The sequence below is a fragment of the Glarea lozoyensis genome (assembly GCF_000409485.1).
Source record: "Glarea lozoyensis ATCC 20868 chromosome Unknown GLAREA3, whole genome shotgun sequence".
NCBI lineage: Eukaryota > Fungi > Ascomycota > Leotiomycetes > Helotiales > Helotiaceae > Glarea > Glarea lozoyensis.
Genome location: NW_007360998.1, coordinates 2,031,134 through 2,049,788, shown reverse-complemented (window position 1 = coordinate 2,049,788; position 18,655 = coordinate 2,031,134). Strand labels below are relative to the sequence as shown.

Here is an 18,655-nt window from a genome sequence, read left to right as displayed (position 1 = left end):
ATTCAACGCAAACGTCACAATTTATCTACTGCACTAGCGCAAGAATGGTCATCTATTCATAAATAGACACATTGAGGTGGTCAGGTCTCAGGTCAATTATAGCAATTTTCAAACTTCCAAGAATGTTTCTTCTTTATGGGCAGTCAGTCAAGTGTGACTATTCATTAGAAAAGACGAGAATTTTTTTTTAATCTACGCCTATTAAGGTAGATTAGCTTTTAGGTTCATTTGCTTGCTTACCTACGCCTGGGCGTTCTTTCATGTTCGTTATGTCTATCGGCACATAACTTGGAACCTTTCCGAAACTCCTGCTTCGCTATCACATCTCAGTTGTCAAAGACCCGCGCTTGGTCGCGTACCCGGGGCCGACAGATAATGAATAGAGGCATAATTGTTGGCTGTAATTTTCGTACTACCGGTTACGTTGCATATACAATTTTTTCTCTTTAACAACGTCACGTATTTACAATGATCATTAGAATCATTCGATGTCATTCTTAGGATCCTATGTGATTCGGTAGCAGCTTTACAAAATTTCAACCCACGCCGAATGGCAAGTACCAACAGACGCTCATTTGTATTCAGAATCATTTCTCTTCTTTGATTGATAAAGAATCCGAGGATATTCAGTGTCACGAAGATTTCACTGTTTGAGATGGGAGCGATTATTCCCTACTTCGAAAAGCTACACATCTTGATTCTCAGTCTACAAAAGCTGCGTGGTTAACTGCTTCTAAGCGGCTCAAATCATTGCGATATTCACTATTCTCATACGGCCTACCTATAAATACCGTCTATGAGGGCTCTTTTGCACCTTTCTTCTCTGTAACCGACATCTACCAGCATCGCTACTTCAGTTAGACTTTATCAGGACCTCTCTCTCACTGTCTCTATATATACATCGGTCGTCACTTGATATCCATACTTCCAACCCTACAACAAGAACAAAAACACGTCATCCGGACGTACTTTCAAGCCGCATTTCGTGTGGAAAAAATAACTTTGATACAGCTCATCAAACAACCCATTAGACGAATCAATCAACAATATGTGTACCGAAACGGAATATACTTGCAAGATGTGCAATCAATATACCGACAACGACTGGGAAATATGCGCTGAGGGTGGCGGTCCAGCATGTCCGAATCCTCAACCAAAAATAGTTGAACCGGATCCTGAGACGGACTACGGTTGTGGACGGCCAGGCTGCGATTTTACAGACCCAGAGTATGAGTCTTCAGACTCGGAGGAGGAGTCTGAATCTGAGGAGGAAGAAATAGCTGAAGAGGAGGAAGAGGAAGATTAGGAGGAATTCGAATCTCGAACGTCTGGGTTCAAGGATTTTGCGAGGTCATGGACTGTATGCTTGCGAGGAGTTTCTCAAAGTGTTCTGTAAAAGCGAAGAGATATAATAGATAATAAAATCGTTGATATTTACGAAATTGCGACTATCTAGACACCTTGACCTCGAAGTGCATATTTATCTAACTATGAAGATATTCTTCACTTCATCTTCTGGTACCGGTGGATTTATATTTGCCGGAGACTCGCGTTCCAACTAGGAGTAGTCAAGTCCAAGAATAGATACACCTCCTCGGCTAGGAGAAATATGCTCAGTATTCGTTGACTTAAGGTATTCGCTAAAGAAATGGATATCACCTGCTGTTGACTAACCTGAGGTAAAAAAAAAAGTTCATATTTCGAATAAACACAAAACATAAGTGCCAAAGTCATCGTGGTATCTAAACCTCAAAATAGATCCTCCTAATATCAACTGGCGCGCACTTACAAACGTCAAAATGATTTCACTTGAAAGGGGGTAGTATTTCGCGACCTCGCTTAGCCAGCTCCACCCCCTGAGCTGATGTCCAAGTCTGGCCATGAAGGAATCGACGTTAGGACTTCATAGCAAATTTATAGGCCCAAGTTAAGTAGTCATTTTGGGGAGTATTGTAGATGTAGCGCTTGACTAGCCTATGGTTAGATTGATGCAAACGAGTTTTAAACAATGACGTAAAATCAGGTGTTATTACTTGCTTGGTGGCCATTTCTGACTGCGCAATATTTATCAACCTGACTCGCAAGGATGAACATGCTTTTACCGATATCAAAGCATATTATTGCTCTAGTCTTTTTGATATGACTTCCACACAATGTTCGAAAGGATAAATAGAAGGTATCATTTAGGAGTTTGTCCCATATCATAGATGACAATCAGAAGTTCAAAATAAAGAACATTTAAGCTAGCATACAATGTAAGATTATCATACAAAGATTAAGCACTAGTATCACCTCCTAGAGCATCGAAGTCGTTCTTTCCAGTCCCTCCCTTTTGTTTTGGAACAGCCTCAAGACCAATGTTCGCGTTCGTCTTTGCGAATTGCTCTTCGGCTAATCTGCCAGGATCATTCTCGGATCCAATATCTCCTGTAACAGTCTTTCCACCCTCAAATCCCTCTGTGATGTTCTTGCCGTGAGGGCCACTTTGATCCTTGCCCTGGGAATTGACATATGTCGGTGCAACGCCCGCGTTACTTGTGGAGCCGCCAGTTACGGAGCTTCCCGTGGTATCTGTGACCGATGTAGCTTTGCTCTGTCCACCAGAGCCTTCAGGATAAGACGTGCTAGAACCTCCAAGCTTCTTTTCCTTAGCCGCGTCCTCCTTGTCCATCCTTGCACCGTTATTGACCGCAGGATCTAGGCGATGAGCGCCGGAAGTGTTGCTGTTTGCAAGTGTAGAATTGCCTCCTGCAACGCCCAGTGGCTCGCTATCGCGATTTGACGAGAAACCACCGCCGGACCGCGTTGACTCTGCTGCTAGACTATCTGATGCCACGGCACCGGCTCCCTCCTTAACCGGGGGCGCGGGCTCGCTTGTAACCTAGCATTGTTAGAAGGGTATACTGCAGAGCAAAAGACATGAATAGGAAACAAAAGATTGGGAATTGACTTGAAGCAAAGACGATTGCCTAGGGGAGACTTTTCCGTTGAACCAATTCATGATGGCTTCAATTTCTTTGTCGTAGTAATAAAAGGTGAACTAGGGAATTCAGATTACCTTCTTGCCGTAACTTGGGTTGCTGGTAGACATAGTGAGGCGTTTTTTATTTTTGTTTTCAAAGACAAACGAGAATATTGCTCTTTTTGTTTTTTGGTTTCTTTGATTCTGACAGAAGATGTAATATCACTGAAGAGTTTCGCAGCTCATCACGACTATCTACTCGAGTAGCTCCAGCGACTAAAGCATGACATCACGAAAGCCCATGTGCAGATCAGCCCGGAGCATGCCTCCGTTAACCCCACCAAGTTTGATACTTTAAGCAGGACCCACCATAGTTAGGTATCAATCAGAAGCACAAAATGCGATTAAGGTACCTGTGTACATGAAGGCATTGATCGTTTAGCAGTTTGAGACGTACCGTTGTCAGCAGCCTTGTCCTCAAGAGGTTTGAAGACAAAGGAGCTCATATATGGCGAACTAAGGAGGCACCATCTCATGATCAAGTGCCTGAGAGTAGATTTTTTTTATAAGTCTCAATTAAACAGAATCTTTGAAAGAAAAGGCTTTCTGGTAGGTAAAATTTGTTTTAAAAGTAACCTGTTCCATAAGATTCCGCTAGTCCTTGAGCGACGGGGTATTTGTTTCATAGCTATCACTTGGGTCTTTCAAAACCACAAGACCGCGAATTGAGACATGCTCTAATTCTTAGTAGCATCCTTAGGTAGCCCATCTAAGTTCTCTGTTGCCTGTCGTCCGATATCACTGAAATCCTTTCCACCCTCCTCTCTAACACCGCTTCCCTTTGTTTGGGGCTCTGTCAAATCATCACGACCGCTTGGAAGTTCGACCTACATTTTGATGTCAGCTTTCGGCCCTTTTCATTCAGATTAATGAGGTGAACATACCTGTCTCTCTCCAGCCTTAACGTTTACAGTTCGCGCATCAGCTGAGTTCCAGTCAGAGGCAACTGGAGGGTCTTCTGGGAGTGGAAGGTTGGATTGAACTTCGGCGATGCGGTCGGCCTTGGATTGTTCTGGCATGTTGGAAGTTTTATGGAATCTGCTTCATGTTAGTTACCCCCAAATACATGATCCCATAAGATGAAGTTTACTTGTTTGTAGGCTGGTCTTGGTATAAACGAGTAGAGTTGAGTCCAATTGATGAAATTGTTCTTGATTTTCTTGCAGTTTCGAAAGACTTGAAAAGAATTTGAGAGCTACAATGCCGTGATCACGAAACCTCACTAGCGGCACATCTGCGGGGGGTATGATGTAGTGAAAACAAGGGAAGTGGTTCCTGAGAAGTAAGAACCCCTCATGTTGCCACAATTGGACCGAGAGAGGCTATGACGTTAGCGACCGAGGATCTCCTGTGAACACAACGCGCTCGCCCACGAAACCGTAATGAAGCGTGACTGAAATGAGACGAACGAAAAAGCAGCGTTTCTCAATAATTCGGATAATGTTTTTCAAATTGGTATCGTAATAAGTGACCTGATGCAAAACTCCAACCGACCTTCGCCTATGCCATACATACATGTACGCCAAAACCCATTTATATAAAATCAACATCACTGCCTCGTCGCTTCATGGTCCCGCGGGTCCCCAGCTGACCCTGTAGCTTCTGTCCCACCGGCATCCGGATTCAGATAATTTGCGTCCTCAGCTGCTTCGTACTCTGCGATGAGATCTGTGACTACTTCGCGGGCTTCGTCGAATTCGTCAAGATTTTCGGCAAAAGGGGCTGTCTTTTTATACCCCTCTACGAATGCATTTCGTTTGCGCATTCCATCATACTGTCGAACAATACGTTTGAAAAGCTTCATATCCATTAGCTAATATGAAATATGTAAAATGTGAGTTACTTACCGTTGCGATGCTCGTGTGGTTAGCCAACATGAGACCACTAACCCGGTGGTTCTGTTCAATGTATGGGCTCTTCTTGGTCAGAGCAACTTGAATACTGGCTGGTCCCCAAGGGATGAATGTTGCAAGTCTGCGTTCTCGGATTCGCAGAAGACTCTTGTGTACGTCGGTAGGATCCACGTCACCTTGAATGACGTTTAGTATAGAAATATAACAACTCTTTTTCCCTGGGACAGTTGAGACCATTCGGTTTTTAGGCTGGAGAAGGCGGCGCATGACGTCGAGTACAGTTGTTTTCCGAACAGTCTTAGCTTGCTCGACATTGTTTCCAGTAAAAGGTGTATACGAGGTCATTAGGAAGTGACAGCGTGGGGTCGGTATCAATGAGGCAACAATACTGACAAGATCATTGTGCATGTATCCTGGATAACGAAGGGTAGTTGTACTGGCAGACATGACCGTGGAGACCTATGCATCAAGTATTAGAGACAGAAATATCATCTCATTCAAGAAGTGGCTTACAAGCTGGTTAGTTTGCTGGAAAGATGGTTCTTGTACATGTAGCCTGTCTGCTGCGATTCGGGACAATGCTCCATTGTCTAGCACTACAACAGAGTCTGCATTCTGGGTCAATCTTCGCATAGACAGCAGACTGTTGTAAGGGTGGACAACGACGTCGCCAGAGTTTGTTGTGTCTGGAAATACCGAGTAGGTTTGAATAATCTTCTTGGGAAACCGATCATTGAGTTTTTCGAGCATGAAAGAGCCCAGGCCCGAACCGGTTCCTCCCGCTATTGAATGCAGCATCATGAAGCCCTACCAAAATTAGCAGAGTCCACTTGACTTAGAACGACAAAGTACCTCGAGCGAGTCACTTCCGTCAGCCTCCCTGTCCACCATTTCCATCATTTCCTCATATACAGATTCTCCCATCTGGTATCCATCACCCCAATTGTTCCCGGCACCTTTGCCCTCTTTCTCCATGAAAAAGTTCTCAGGGTTGTATATATTCTTGTAGGGGCCTGACTGGATGCTGTTCAAAACCTGCGGGTTGTTAGCACTCGAACCACCAGCAAAAGGTAGCGAGGTCCTCAAGTGTTCGTACCCTAGGTTCCAGATCAATGAAAATAGCTCGTGGAATGTATCTTGTGTCGTCGGACTGGTAGAAGAATACATCTTTTCGATCACCTCCTTCTGTCGCAAAGTCCTCTAGATTCCCGTCCTGACTGATGCCATGCTCTTGGCATAATTGCTGCCAGAATTGGCTGCCGACTAGATGACGAAGGTTAGCGATTAAGATACAAATAAATAGTCTTTGTTCCTTACTGCTGTTACCGCACTGTCCAGCTTGTACGGTGATAATTTCTCTATTCTGGCGGTCAGTGAAAATTCTAGGTTTCTAGAAGTTTGATTTGACTTACCTAGGCATTATTGCAGCATTAGTATCGAGCCAGAAATGTAAAAATCAAAGTGACTTTGGTAAGGGCGCAAATGTCCCTTTTACTGTTACCTCTCAGGAGTCGCGTTGGAGGGGTCAGACCGCGTTGAGCTCCGCGCTAGTATTCTTCCCCAGTCCAGAGCTGATTGGCTGCCGAGCTGTGTAAATATTAGACTCTACCTCAGTTCGACGCCGTATCAACAACCGTTGCGACAATTTGGGGAACGACATAGGAGAGCTTTTAAGGCTAATGAGGGTGAACAAAATTTGTTCCCAGAAACACAAAGCAGTTAGCGATTCACAACAAAAGCCGCAATCATGACCTTCCAAGTTCCTTACGACTATTCTTCGAGCCCTTTGGCGCCATCGACACCAGACCGAAGATCAGGCAATGGAAAGAACATATTTGCTATGTCTAATCCATCGACCACGCCGGCAGGGCCGCCGCCATCTTCCGCCAATTCCTTCACTCCAGCGGGACAACCCCCAAGCTCTGTCTTTGGCAGCTCTATGATGGGCCCGCCCAACCCCGTCAAGCCACTCTCTTTCGCTCAGAAGAGCGCATTCGAACCCGCCAACCGCGGCTACGATAGTCCCGGGTCCTCGCAGTTCGTAGAATCTCTGCAGTCATCGGCAGGGCCATCACGCTCAAGGCTAAACCAAGAGTACAAGCCAACTCCTCGACGTGGTTTCCAAGCGCCAGAAAGTGACTACGAGGACGAAGATAGCGGCGACTATACGCAGGAGGATGATACCTTTGACCAAAGTAGGAATAGGAAATCCACTGCCCATCAGGATGATGATAGCATGGCAGACGATGAGCCCAGATATGACGATGACGATGACATGGATGATTATCAATCTGAATTCGCGGAGTCAAGGATGCATGAGCGCAGTTTTGGGCAGCGTAGCCCAGGAGATTTATTACTCAACACCCCCGCTGCCTTGAAGAGAAGCCAGCAAGGTGGTGGACTTAGTCTGGAGGAATCTTTTGGCGCCAGACGAAAGCCCTCGACGTTTGGGAAAATTGCCAAAGACATGTATTCTCAGATGAAGATACCCGAGACCGACGAATCGGATGATCTCATTTTGAACACTGAGAGCATCATCGCTAGACTGTATGAGGAAGGAATTGAAAATACTAGTAAAGAGGATCTGCAAGAAACTTTGACAGATATTTCTGGAGAACTTACCATACTTTGGTCTGAGTATTACCAAAAAACACAAACATATGATAATGATGCATATGTTGCGTCGATCGGTCCTGGCGCCAAAGAGTCAAACTTTGCCAAAGCGAATTTCGTTGCCGGTCTAGCTATGCAGCTCCATCATCCACCACCCGACGCAACGCATCAGAACAACATTATTACACCATTTCCCTTCGTACTATTAATATGGATGGACTTATACCACAACCCATTTCCTGGTCAAATAGAAGAAGTTATGTCTGCGGTCCCAAGTCCAGCAAGCCATCGACTCTTTTGGGATACTCTCTTCAATTGTCTTCTTAGAGGAAATGTTGGGGCTGTTTTCACCATGTTGGAGAGATCGAATTGGAGGTCATCGCACGCAGAAATTCGCAGCTCGCATGGCGGAGGCTACTCGGAGCAAGTGATGGCAAATATCGAGAAAGTCATCAGCGCAGCAGCAAACTTATTTCGTCACTGTCCAGTAATGGCAAGACGTCGACATGACTGGAACACGCGAAGTTCAGACTGGACCATATTCAGATTGCAAGCCGCGCAGGCATTAGAAGATCTGAAAAAATTTGCTGAAGGACGAGATGCGGATGAAAATGGAAACCATTCTCGTGGAATGGGAAAAGTATCACTATCAGATACACACTCGTATAGCACAATTGCGGAAAAGGCAGGAAGTAAAATACCATGGCACATCTACCAAAATCTTGTCACGCTGTACAGTTTCGCTCTAGGAGACAAAAATACGATTATTGAAAGTGCTCAAGATTGGTGCGAAGCAACGATCGGGTTGCTTGTATGGTGGGATGAGGGCAAAGAGGATAGACGAGTTGCTCTTGGCCAGTCTCGACTTGCCCAACGTGGTTATCAAGAAGACGACTCCGAGGTGTATTTTCGCAAACTTCGCAAATCTTTTGAAACTGCCACTGCAGAAAGTACGGACTTTCAAGTGAATACTCTAAATCCCGTCGAAGTAGCGCTTGCTGCAGTCTTCGAAGGGGATTATGAAGCTGTCATAGGATTCCTGCGAGGATGGTCTGGCCCAGTATCTTCAGCGGTAGCCGAAGTTGCTTCGATTGGAGGATGGCTTCCGCCAGCTGAGCCACAAAGTCTTATTAATATGGGTAGTTTAGACCAGGACGATATGGATTTACTCGGTATCTCGTCCGCCTCTAAAGTCGATGGCGTCAAAGACCAAACTTTGATCACATATGCTAAATCTGTCTCTCATCGCGAGTTACTCAGATCTTCGGGCAGTGTTGGAAGAAAGCAGCCCTCGAGAGAAGGCTGGGAAATTGCCATTGCTGTTTTGGGGCGGCTTGAATCTGCTACTCGGTCTGAAGAGATGGTGGGAACGTTCTTGAAAGATTTCCAGCTCGACTCATCGGCTACGGTTGACAAGCTCTGGTTACTCCTTCAAGACGTCGGCATGGCCCGTCATGCTGAAAATTCCGCCGAGGCAAGTTTTACTTAATGTCGTACACAGCCGATGTAGACTTGCTAACTGACTTCCTTTAGTCTTATGCTGATAATCTTGCTAAGAGTACCCACAAATATGGTGAGGCTTTGTGGTACTATGCCCTCGCTCACAAAACCACGAAGGTGCGCGATGTGTTAGATTTGTTGATATCATACTCTTTGATTCAATCGACTGCGTTCCCGCCCACCTCTGAGCTTGATGAGTACCTAAAAGAGGTTATTACATCACCAAAGTCGAGCTTGATGAATTTATCAAAGATGGATATTGAGGCCGCCGAGCTGCTTCGTAATTCACTTAGCGGCTACGCTACTTTACGGAAATTCTTCGATGTTCGAGATGAAACCATCTCATCTCCATCCGGTGGGAAGCCAACAGGTACGGCAGTTCGAAGAAGAGAAGCTGCTGCAGCACTATTTGCTGTTATAACTAGTTCAAGTGATAACATTCGAGGCGGTCTCTATGATGAGGACCGCGGTGCAGTGGTGTCCGTAGACTTTCTTCTCGCCCTTCTCGGCGAAGCCCTCCCGTTTGTAAACCAAAACACTATTCTGTTGACGGTTGCTCAGATCGAAACCCTCCTCAGAGCCATCGAAGACCTCCAGACTGTTGGACCACGAATCTACAACGTCTGTTCCGAATTTCTAGAGACCGTTCTCGCTTCAGCACAAGGTCTCAAGGGTTCAGCTCCTTCTGACATGCTGAGAAAGTCTACGTCGAATATCAGCGCTGGGAGTTTCTCCATGGTGGGAAGTTCCATGCTGGCAAGTCAGATGAAGCAGAGTATGAGTAGCAGCGGTGTTCTAGTTAAGGGTAACATTAAGCGAGGATGGGATTGGAGAAAGAATGCATCTGCCAATATGAAGGGAGACGATCTGTTGAGAATTCTGAGATTGGGATTAGCAACGGCTTTGGCAGACGCGTGGTTAAGAGAGGCGGATGGTGGATTATGAAGCGAAGAATCGGTAATCTTGAAGCCTTGAGGATCTTGGTTATGGTAGCCTGTCTTGTAAATCATGTATGAAGGTAGGATCTGGAGCAAGAACACAGCTTCCTGGCATTGGGCGGCGTTATGATTGGACAAGCTATATTCGAGGCTTTGACGGTTATCTTGTTGTAGGAATATAAAATCATGATACCCTTGGCTCGCTTCACATAATTGATGACCTCTAAAATCTGTTAACGCTAAATGGAGTGAGTTGCACTACATCCAAATAAAACGGGAGAAGGCACCGCTGCTTCAATGGATAACGGAACAACATGATCTGAGAGGTGTCTACTTTAATCTACATTTTTGTTACAAACAAACAGCTTTATTAACACTACTAACAATATCCGCAAGCAAGTTGGGTATGTCCCTCCCCCCAAAACGCCATGTAGCATGCCAAAATGCAACCATCGGTACCTCGAATCTATCTTTAAGCCTTCCATCTAATTCGCCATATCGTAGTAGTCAAAAGCCATAACGCGGCCAAAACTTGTTCAATCCCATCTCAAGGTAGACTCCTCATGACTCCCTCAAAAGCCACAAGCGCAACAGCATTCGCAGGAAAAGCTCTCAGGAAACAAGGTACGAAGCCTCGCCAGTACCCTTTCCAGCCCGCTTCTCTATACACAGTTCTCGCAGCATCTTTCCAACTCCCGAACTTCTTGACTCCGTCATTTAAGCCGCCTCCTAGCGGATCTGTCATTATCCTCTGTTTAACAACATCACTTGGATACGAAGTACACCAGAAAACCTGGGCACTTAATCCTCCAGCCCAGAAATTTATGGCCGGGGTACTGAGCGCAGTGTGGTTTGTTAATAGTCTAGTGAAGACGTCGTAACTCCCCCACCAGAAGAAGAAGAATGATCTGAAAAGCAATGTGGCCGATAGTCCATGGTATATACCCGGTAAACCATGAGCCCGATATATCTTGGAGAAAGCATCAACAGGTCCTTTGTATAACCGTTCACTCTTCACATTACTATACTGAATCTGCAACCTTGCTTTAATGTGTTCTACCGGCGCTGCGATGAAGCTCACTGTCGCCCCTGCCATTACGCCCGCCATTGCGTGCCCGACTGTCGGCAGCTTACTCACTTCAACGGGCTTCTCTCTTCGGGCGTAGGACGAGGGGGACGCGGAGAGGTGAGAAGTGGAGAAGACGTTCTCATGGAGGAACTTGCGGTAGAATGTCAAGGAGCCGAGCATTATGCTATCCATAAACATCCAGCCTACGAGAGGTGGTGTCGCGCCTTTGTAGAGACCGGTTATGGACTCGTTTCGGACGGTTTGGAGGAGACATTGGAGGGGCCCGCTGAATTGCGCCGATGTGGAGGTTTGGAGACGGACTTTTATTGTGTCGAAGGGGTGGCCGACTAGAGGAGATGCGAATTAGCTTGAGTGCTTTGGTATGTAGCAGAAAGAATTCCAATTGTGCTAAGAACTCTTGGGATGAAAGTGACCTACCACTCAACTTCGCAACACCTGAGAACACTCCAGCAACGAACCCTTTGTAGTTCCCACTCTCAACCTTCTTTTCCATAACAGCCGAAGACTTTACATCCCCAATGACCCCATGGTCATTCCTCGTAGTCGTAGACATATATCCCAGGTATCCTCTGAAGTACCCCTAAATCGCGAACAGAACGTCTTATCAACGAGCACAGCAGATCAGAAAGCCAGAATCTTCAGATCAACCCATTCCTAATCACCGCGCACAATCCCAGATCAAGCGAAACAAAAATACACACGAAGAAGAAAGGAGATCGAGGAATTAAGAAATTATCTCCATGGAACAGAGGTACTGATGATGTACATGGACTGGTAAGCAGTCGGCGCGGCGCGGCGCATCGACAATCTCGATAGACTCGTACAGGGGTCACATAACCCTGCAGATTACACTGAAACTAATACCCCTCCACCGAAAAGTGTAAGCATAGTGGGGTTATCGCGATGCGACCCTTTGGCAACGTGCTTGAAAGTCTGGATGTAGAGGCGTTTTATGTGTCTTTTTGAAGACAATATATGAGGTTTAATATACTTCAATAAATTGTAGATTTGCCATCAAAACTTTTCGGGAATTCTTCTTAACTAAAGGTCAAAATTTGATGGCTTTCTCCTGTTAATGATCACGACATTCCAGAACACATCTTCTTACGTGCCGCGGTCCTTCTCCTCGCCAACATTATTCACTTGTCGCATTCTTGCTTCTTGACTTCGATTTGAATCGCATAACCCATCCAACTTTGTTCAAAATGACTGAAGGCAAACCTAGAGTCACAGAGTCCAGGAAAGGTAATATGATCGAGCTTTTCGAAGTACCGAATACCTGCTAATGTTTCCGAAGTCTGGACAACGCTTATTACCAACACCAAATACCTCTCTGGTCTTTTGACACTGGACTACTCGCTGAAGAAGCAGAAATCCAAGTATCCGCTTGTCGCATTATATACAGATGCATTCCCTGAAGGTATGTTCTATTAAGCTGGGCATGTTTTCTTCGCGCGCAATTATTCTCTTCCTGAACCGCATTATCTTACCATGATATCGACTAACCAAGTCTACAGAAGGACACGCAGTCCTAAAAGCCCGTTCAATACCCGCACAACGCGTCGAATACCTCCTTCCCACCAAAGGAAAAGACTACAGCGCTGACCCACGATTCTACGACTGCTGGACGAAGCTCACGCCCTTCTCATTGACCGAATATGACAGAGTCGTGCAGCTGGATAGCGATATGTTGGTATTGCAAAATATGGACGAATTGATGGAGATGGAACTTGACGGGCCAGAGTTGGGGGGAAAGGAAAGAAGGTGTTTGCTGCGGGACATGCTTGTGTGTGTAATCCGCTCAAGAAGCCACATTATCCTAAGGATTGGTAAGTGTTACGACCGCGCAGGGACTGATTTTATGAACAAGTCCTAAACGTTGAATAGGATTCCAGAAAACTGTGCTTTTACGTCCCAGCACTCAACACCAGATGTTGCGCAACACACCTCTGCCGACCCTTCAGTTGGGCCTCTCGGTTTCATGAACGGCGGCTTACAAGTCGTAAATCCATCTTCGGCAGTTTACAATCTGATCCTTGACCACATGGAATCAGGCGCGGCAATCGATATGGATTTCGCCGATCAGTCGCTGCTAAGCGACCTGTTCAGAAGCTGTTGGGTTCCATTGCCTTACATTTACAATGCTTTGAAAACGTTGAGGTGGGAAGGAGTGCATAGTCCGATTTGGCAAGATGACAAGGTGAAGAATATACACTACATACTTGCGCCGAAGCCTTGGGACGAGGAAGGAGACCAGAAAGGGAAGAGTGATCCAACACATGCTTGGTGGTGGAATGTTAATGATGAGAGGTTGACCAAGGAGAAAGAAAATGGAATTGTTGCTGATGGATATTGATGTTATATGAGTTGATGGCTGCCACAGGGAAGGTCTGGGAATGAGAGGAAGAGTACGATACGTATTCTTAGATGTCAGCTCCAGAGTGAGAGGTTTTGGTTACTGGATTTTAGAAATAAAACAAACGTAAACACTGAAGTTAGGATTGGCGAGAATCATTTCAACCTAATTGAACCTAACTTAGAGCGCCATCACCGGGCTACATTTTTATGTTAAAATCATTCTTAAGCACTTGAACTTTGTCGCATTATTTGGTCTGATAAATCCACAGTTATGGTCACAGATCAAAGACACAGGAAGACTCTTTTAGGGGACGGTAAGGCACGAAGCTCCGCTTATCATTAAAGATGTGAGCTACGATACGACATGACCTTTCCTTCCACCACATCACCCACCACCAATCAATTTCCAAGATTGATAATTTACTCATCATCCTCCTCAGCATCGTCGTTAACAACGTTGAAGAATCGGAGCTCGTAGACGCCCTTTGAGGTAGAGACGACACGGAGCCAGTCACGGAGTTGCTGCTTCTTGAGGAACTTCTTGGTCCTGCATCACCGTCTTATCAGCCTCTGCCTTTCACCCGTGACAATTGTCCATATATTCCAGTGGTCTGGAGTTTAGGGGTAGACATACAAGTACTTGAGGTAACGACCGGAGAAATCGATGTGTGCAATAACCTCGATCTTTCCGTCACCGACCTGGGAGATCTTTACGGCCTCGCCAAGGTTACCGACACGGCCATCGACCTTGATCTTGTCCTGGAGGAACTTCTCGAATGCGGAAACGTCGAAGATCTTGTCGGAAGCTGGCTGGGAAGCGTTGATGATGAACTGATAGAAGAGGTTAACACCAGGTTCCACGAAGAGCATGCGCCAGGGGAAATTGGCAAATCGAACTGAGGAGGAGTATCTCTTACCTTCTTGGTAGTCTTTGCAGACTTTCCTTTCTACACAAAATATATCTTAGCCTACTGTATCACGCTACAACCTCCCCAGCGCAGTGAAGACAATTTCTTCTCTTCAACGCTGGGAAAGGCGAGCCAACAGCAAAGCCGTTGTATTTCATGTTGGTGTACATACTGTTGTTGGTGCCATTTTTAAATAGGTCGCAAAGAGGTAATGATCCTGCGCCGGGTGGTTTGAATTGAGGGTGGTGGGTTGAACTTTTTGCTTGAGGTGGAAATGGATGCGGGAGGTCAAGGAAATTTTAGGCGTTGTGGGCGCCAAGATTTACGAGCTCGCTTCGACCCGGAAATGTCCAACACGTGACTATCTGTCTCCCGGCTCTATACGAATTTCTGGAAGATATTGATGGTTTAGGTAGGTAAAGAAAACCTTTCCATGAAGCTCGTGATGATGTAGATGGTTGTTGTATTACCGGGTATGATATATAGCTGCTATCCCAAATCAAACATCTCTGGCACCGTACCATAGATGACTTCTACTGCAGCTCAAAGGAAATGATGATGAGGTCTCGATGCAATTGGTTAAAGTATGTGAAGCACGGAATTGAACACAGTTCAGAAGAATTTATATGGGTATCAAGAATTATTGGACATTAAATTATCTATACAGTGTCCGCCTTCCGAAACCTTCAATTCTCGCAGTCCGCAGACGTACGACCCAAAACAAAGGAAATAAAGTCGCGCTGCCTAATGTCCAGTCCGCTTCTCCATGCAGCTCGAGAACAGGAACACCTAAACGTGCAAACCCAATAGCCATTAGAGGTTTAAACAGCTGGCAGCGCAGCTATCCGGAAATGCCGCGCCAGAAAGTATGAAGGATGCGCTCGAAACGCCGAAGTTCGTGGTTGACTAGAAAGCTTATAAGGCTATACAAATCGTGGTATCATGTTTGTGTTGCGGTGAAAGATGTAATGTCGTACGATCTGACGTGAGTTAGCCTTTGATTCCGGTGGTGACGTGGTTTTCCTCCGGTTTTGAGCTGCATGGTTGTACCCCTCATCTGGGCCAATGCATGCTCTTGCGGAAAGACAACCCAGGTATTTGGAAAGGGTTGAGAAGTGTAACTCACGATTGATTCTCTAATACTTCAGAATGATGTAGAGGGCGTGGATGATACCAGGAATGTACTGTAGGAAAATTAGCACAGAATCAAGACATCCCTATGGACAAGCACTTACACCAAGGATGGTCAACAGAATGTTGATACAGAGATCAGCACCACATCCTCTCTCCAAGAAGACACCGACTGGTGGGAGGAAGATGGCAAGAATGATCTTGCAGATATCTGAAGCTGTGAAAGGCATTTTGATAGTGGTGGAAGGTTGATTCTACTGGTGAGATGGTAATAGAAGTTTGGTAGTTGATTTAGCGATGAGCGATGGCTTTGTAGAATATGGTGTTCTTTGTTCGTGAATCAAAAATAACGGAAGCTACGGGAGAGGCCTCTTATAATCATCTAGAGCTCCGGGAATGTAAAATTATGCTTCGTCACAAGCACCAGGGCCGCACCGGGATTTTGCTACGTCATGCAAGCGTCCAAGCCAAATCCAAGCTTGACTGGTGCTTCCATGGTGACCACGCCACAGACCAAGTTCAATACCAATGCAAGGCTTGCCAAGTTTAAATACTGGGCACAATCTGAATGGTCTCAGGTCTCTGATTCGTTGAGATGAATTGCCATGCTCTAAATCATCGTACTTCGTATGCTATTGTGGCTCATGCTGTGGCTGATGTGTAGATATTCCCGTCCGATTTCATGTTGAACTGGACCATCACAACCTGCGCAAACTATCCACGCCATGGATCGAGGTGATCTTTGTCCATCTCTTGCGTGTGAATCAATTCAACCGCAGCAACGCGAATGCAGTCTGCACCGGTTCTCGTCCTGCATTACAGTCGCTCGAGTGGCCAATATCACTCGACTGTATTGTAGTTTGTTGCCTGACTCTCTACTTCGTATCTAGACACCTACAATTGCTGCTGGATTGTGGCCATTCTTGACTCTCTTGGCAATGTATAACCTCCTGATATTCTGCCGACTGTTCCGGCCATGAAACGATAGGGCTATTTCAAGGGTACGATCCGACTCCCGAGAGAATTATCTATGGATGGTGTTCGTAGCCGTTCACAGCCATAAGAGCTTCAGCCTTCATGGAACTCCACCAAGATATTTTCCTGGAGGCTGACGTCGTACTCGCAAGCATCATACAGCGGTACATGGGTGACCATGTGTGATATTGTACATTGGGGAAAGTTGGTTTCGATTTGGTTCCTGGATCCAGAAGTTCTCAAATGATATCGGTGTTGCCGCATGATCCACGAAAAGCCAGGCGGAAGAATACAGATGGTGGGTTGATGTTTTGTTGTATCGAAGGTGGAGTGAGTGTTGACTCGATTGTTCGAGGTGACCGCAGCCTGGCACAGACTACACGTGATAGGAGAAAATCAAGAAATGAATCTCATGCCCAATTGAACTTGACCTTATGGATTAATCCATTGAACAGAATCGGTCATCAAAGAAAGTCAAATGTATTCACTTAACCAAGTGACAGAATAAGGTTATGCTACTTCCAATATTCCCGATTGCAGTCTGCCGGCAGATCTTCCCCGCCTAGCCTGCAACTATGTTATCGATAAAATTTCGCGATGCGACAACACCATTTCGATGAAGCAGCAACCACCTTTGTAGAGCACTCACCATGCCACGAGAGCCTTTAATAGGCCTAGTCGGCAAACCCTCATCGGGGAAAAGCACGACGCTCAACAGCCTGACCGATGCGACGTCCAAAGTTGGTAGATAACCCCTCACAGCTACCCCTCTGTTGACATTCAACAAATTGACATGGACTGTAGGCAACTTCCCGTAAGCAAGGTCGCTTTACAACATTGACATCTTCTGATTGAGATCCATAGGTTCACGACGATCGATCCTCAACGCGCAATAGGATACCTTCAAATCGAATGCGCCTGCCAACGTTTCAACCTCACCGAACGATGTAAACCCAACTATGGCGCATGTGTCGGTGGCCGTAGGTCCGTCCCTATCGAACTCCTCGATGTCGCCGGATTAGTTCCCGGGGCGCACGAAGGAAAAGGGTTAGGGAATAAATTTCTGGACGACTTGCGACATGCAGACGCTCTCGTGCATGTTGTTGATGTTTCAGGTACAACGGATGCGGAAGGGAAAGCGACGAGAGGATATGATCCTTCGCAGGATATCGTATGGTTACGGTCAGAAATCGTCCAGTGGATATTGGGAAATCTCATGCAGAAATGGGGATCCATCAAACGGAGGCATATTGCTGTGAAAGCGACTGCAGTGGAAACGCTGCAAGGTCAATTCTCCGGTTACGGATCAACTTCTTCAGTCATTGCTCGAACTCTGGACAAAATGGCTTTGAAAGAACCGTTAGAGCATTGGTCGAATGAGACAGTAGAAAAAGTGGTCAACGCCTTTACCGACGAGAAATTCCCAACTGTCATAGCCCTAAATAAAATCGACCACGCAGATGCGGACAAGAATATCAGTAAGATTGCGAAGATGCAGGATCCAAAGTCAATTGTGCTATGTTCAGCCATATCAGAGGTATTTTTAAGGAAACTTGCGAAACAGGGATTTATAAAATACACAGAAGGAAGCGAATTTGTCGATACAAGAGAAGACTTGATTGCAGATGGTGACCCGACTGGTGGTGGTCTAAAAGAACTTGATGAAAAGCTCAAAACTCGAATCGAGAATCTGAAAGACATGGTACTATATCGCTTTGGGTCTACGGGAGTTGTTCAGGTGTTATCTCGCGCTGCCGAGTTATTAGGACTTGTACCTGTCTTCCCAGTGCGGAACGTCAGTAGTTTCACAAGCGGTAACACCGGTAATGAAGTCTTCAGGGACTGTGTGTTGGTAAAAAGAGGAACGACTGTAGCGGAGGTGGCGAGAAAGGTTATGGGAGATGCGCCATTGGCTTATGTTGAAGGTGCGGGAGGTGTCAGAGTTGCTGAAGATGATCTAGTCGGGGTTGGGAAGAACGATGTAAGTGACCTCGTGCTTATAACTCCCAATGCTAATCATATCAGGTCTTGTCGTTTAAAATCGGTAGAGCTTAAACGGATTCAACAGAATATTTCTGGCAAAGGAGGTAGGATGGTAAGGCGTCTGGTTTATTCTGCATAGCAAAGGCGTTCCGGGAAATACAGATGAATCCATCACTCAGAGCCAAATATTCATCCTCTAAACACATCATGAGAAGGAAATCCGACAAAACGCCAAGATTTATGCTACGTATGCTATACACACTGAATCCGAGCTCGTATCACAT

General features: G+C 45.8%; 9 protein-coding genes across 9 annotated transcripts; 4 read left to right on the top strand and 5 right to left on the bottom strand.

Moving 5' to 3' along the window:
• Window positions 1–1,048: 1,048 nt before the first annotated feature.
• GLAREA_00658 (uncharacterized protein) lies at window positions 1,049–1,306 on the top strand (the record flags this gene model as incomplete). The annotated part of the gene is made up of 1 exon (XM_008085416.1): window positions 1,049–1,306. One exon carries the CDS (start codon window positions 1,049–1,051, stop codon window positions 1,304–1,306), a length of 258 nt encoding a protein of 85 aa, XP_008083607.1.
• A 969-nt stretch (window positions 1,307–2,275) lies between these two features.
• GLAREA_00657 (uncharacterized protein) lies at window positions 2,276–3,091 on the bottom strand (the record flags this gene model as incomplete). Its single annotated transcript, XM_008085415.1, has 2 exons — window positions 2,276–2,881; window positions 3,059–3,091. The coding sequence occupies 2 exons, from the start codon at window positions 3,089–3,091 to the stop codon at window positions 2,276–2,278; spliced, it is 639 nt and encodes a 212-aa protein (XP_008083606.1).
• A 608-nt stretch (window positions 3,092–3,699) lies between these two features.
• Window positions 3,700–6,295, bottom strand: GLAREA_00656 (Tubulin nucleotide-binding protein; the record flags this gene model as incomplete). Its single annotated transcript, XM_008085414.1, has 9 exons — window positions 3,700–3,849; window positions 3,907–4,060; window positions 4,615–4,820; window positions 4,870–5,334; window positions 5,389–5,682; window positions 5,728–5,910; window positions 5,972–6,138; window positions 6,193–6,233; window positions 6,288–6,295. The coding sequence occupies 9 exons, from the start codon at window positions 6,293–6,295 to the stop codon at window positions 3,700–3,702; spliced, it is 1,668 nt and encodes a 555-aa protein (XP_008083605.1).
• Window positions 6,296–6,622: 327 nt separating this feature from the next.
• On the top strand, window positions 6,623–9,933 carry GLAREA_00655 (uncharacterized protein; the record flags this gene model as incomplete). Its single annotated transcript, XM_008085413.1, has 2 exons — window positions 6,623–8,926; window positions 9,022–9,933. The coding sequence occupies 2 exons, from the start codon at window positions 6,623–6,625 to the stop codon at window positions 9,931–9,933; spliced, it is 3,216 nt and encodes a 1,071-aa protein (XP_008083604.1).
• A 540-nt stretch (window positions 9,934–10,473) lies between these two features.
• GLAREA_00654 (Mitochondrial carrier) lies at window positions 10,474–11,569 on the bottom strand (the record flags this gene model as incomplete). The annotated part of the gene is made up of 2 exons (XM_008085412.1): window positions 10,474–11,342; window positions 11,434–11,569. The coding sequence occupies 2 exons, from the start codon at window positions 11,567–11,569 to the stop codon at window positions 10,474–10,476; spliced, it is 1,005 nt and encodes a 334-aa protein (XP_008083603.1).
• Window positions 11,570–12,221: 652 nt separating this feature from the next.
• GLAREA_00653 (Nucleotide-diphospho-sugar transferase) lies at window positions 12,222–13,372 on the top strand (the record flags this gene model as incomplete). Its single annotated transcript, XM_008085411.1, has 5 exons — window positions 12,222–12,261; window positions 12,314–12,436; window positions 12,534–12,705; window positions 12,759–12,845; window positions 12,904–13,372. The coding sequence occupies 5 exons, from the start codon at window positions 12,222–12,224 to the stop codon at window positions 13,370–13,372; spliced, it is 891 nt and encodes a 296-aa protein (XP_008083602.1).
• Window positions 13,373–13,794: 422 nt separating this feature from the next.
• GLAREA_00652 (60S ribosomal protein L22) lies at window positions 13,795–14,469 on the bottom strand (the record flags this gene model as incomplete). The annotated part of the gene is made up of 4 exons (XM_008085410.1): window positions 13,795–13,921; window positions 14,009–14,205; window positions 14,292–14,321; window positions 14,455–14,469. The coding sequence occupies 4 exons, from the start codon at window positions 14,467–14,469 to the stop codon at window positions 13,795–13,797; spliced, it is 369 nt and encodes a 122-aa protein (XP_008083601.1).
• Window positions 14,470–15,418: 949 nt separating this feature from the next.
• GLAREA_00651 (uncharacterized protein) lies at window positions 15,419–15,643 on the bottom strand (the record flags this gene model as incomplete). Its single annotated transcript, XM_008085409.1, has 2 exons — window positions 15,419–15,466; window positions 15,518–15,643. The coding sequence occupies 2 exons, from the start codon at window positions 15,641–15,643 to the stop codon at window positions 15,419–15,421; spliced, it is 174 nt and encodes a 57-aa protein (XP_008083600.1).
• Window positions 15,644–17,038: 1,395 nt separating this feature from the next.
• GLAREA_00650 (P-loop containing nucleoside triphosphate hydrolase) lies at window positions 17,039–18,443 on the top strand (the record flags this gene model as incomplete). Its single annotated transcript, XM_008085408.1, has 4 exons — window positions 17,039–17,132; window positions 17,193–17,202; window positions 17,253–18,369; window positions 18,414–18,443. The coding sequence occupies 4 exons, from the start codon at window positions 17,039–17,041 to the stop codon at window positions 18,441–18,443; spliced, it is 1,251 nt and encodes a 416-aa protein (XP_008083599.1).
• Window positions 18,444–18,655: the final 212 nt, after the last annotated feature.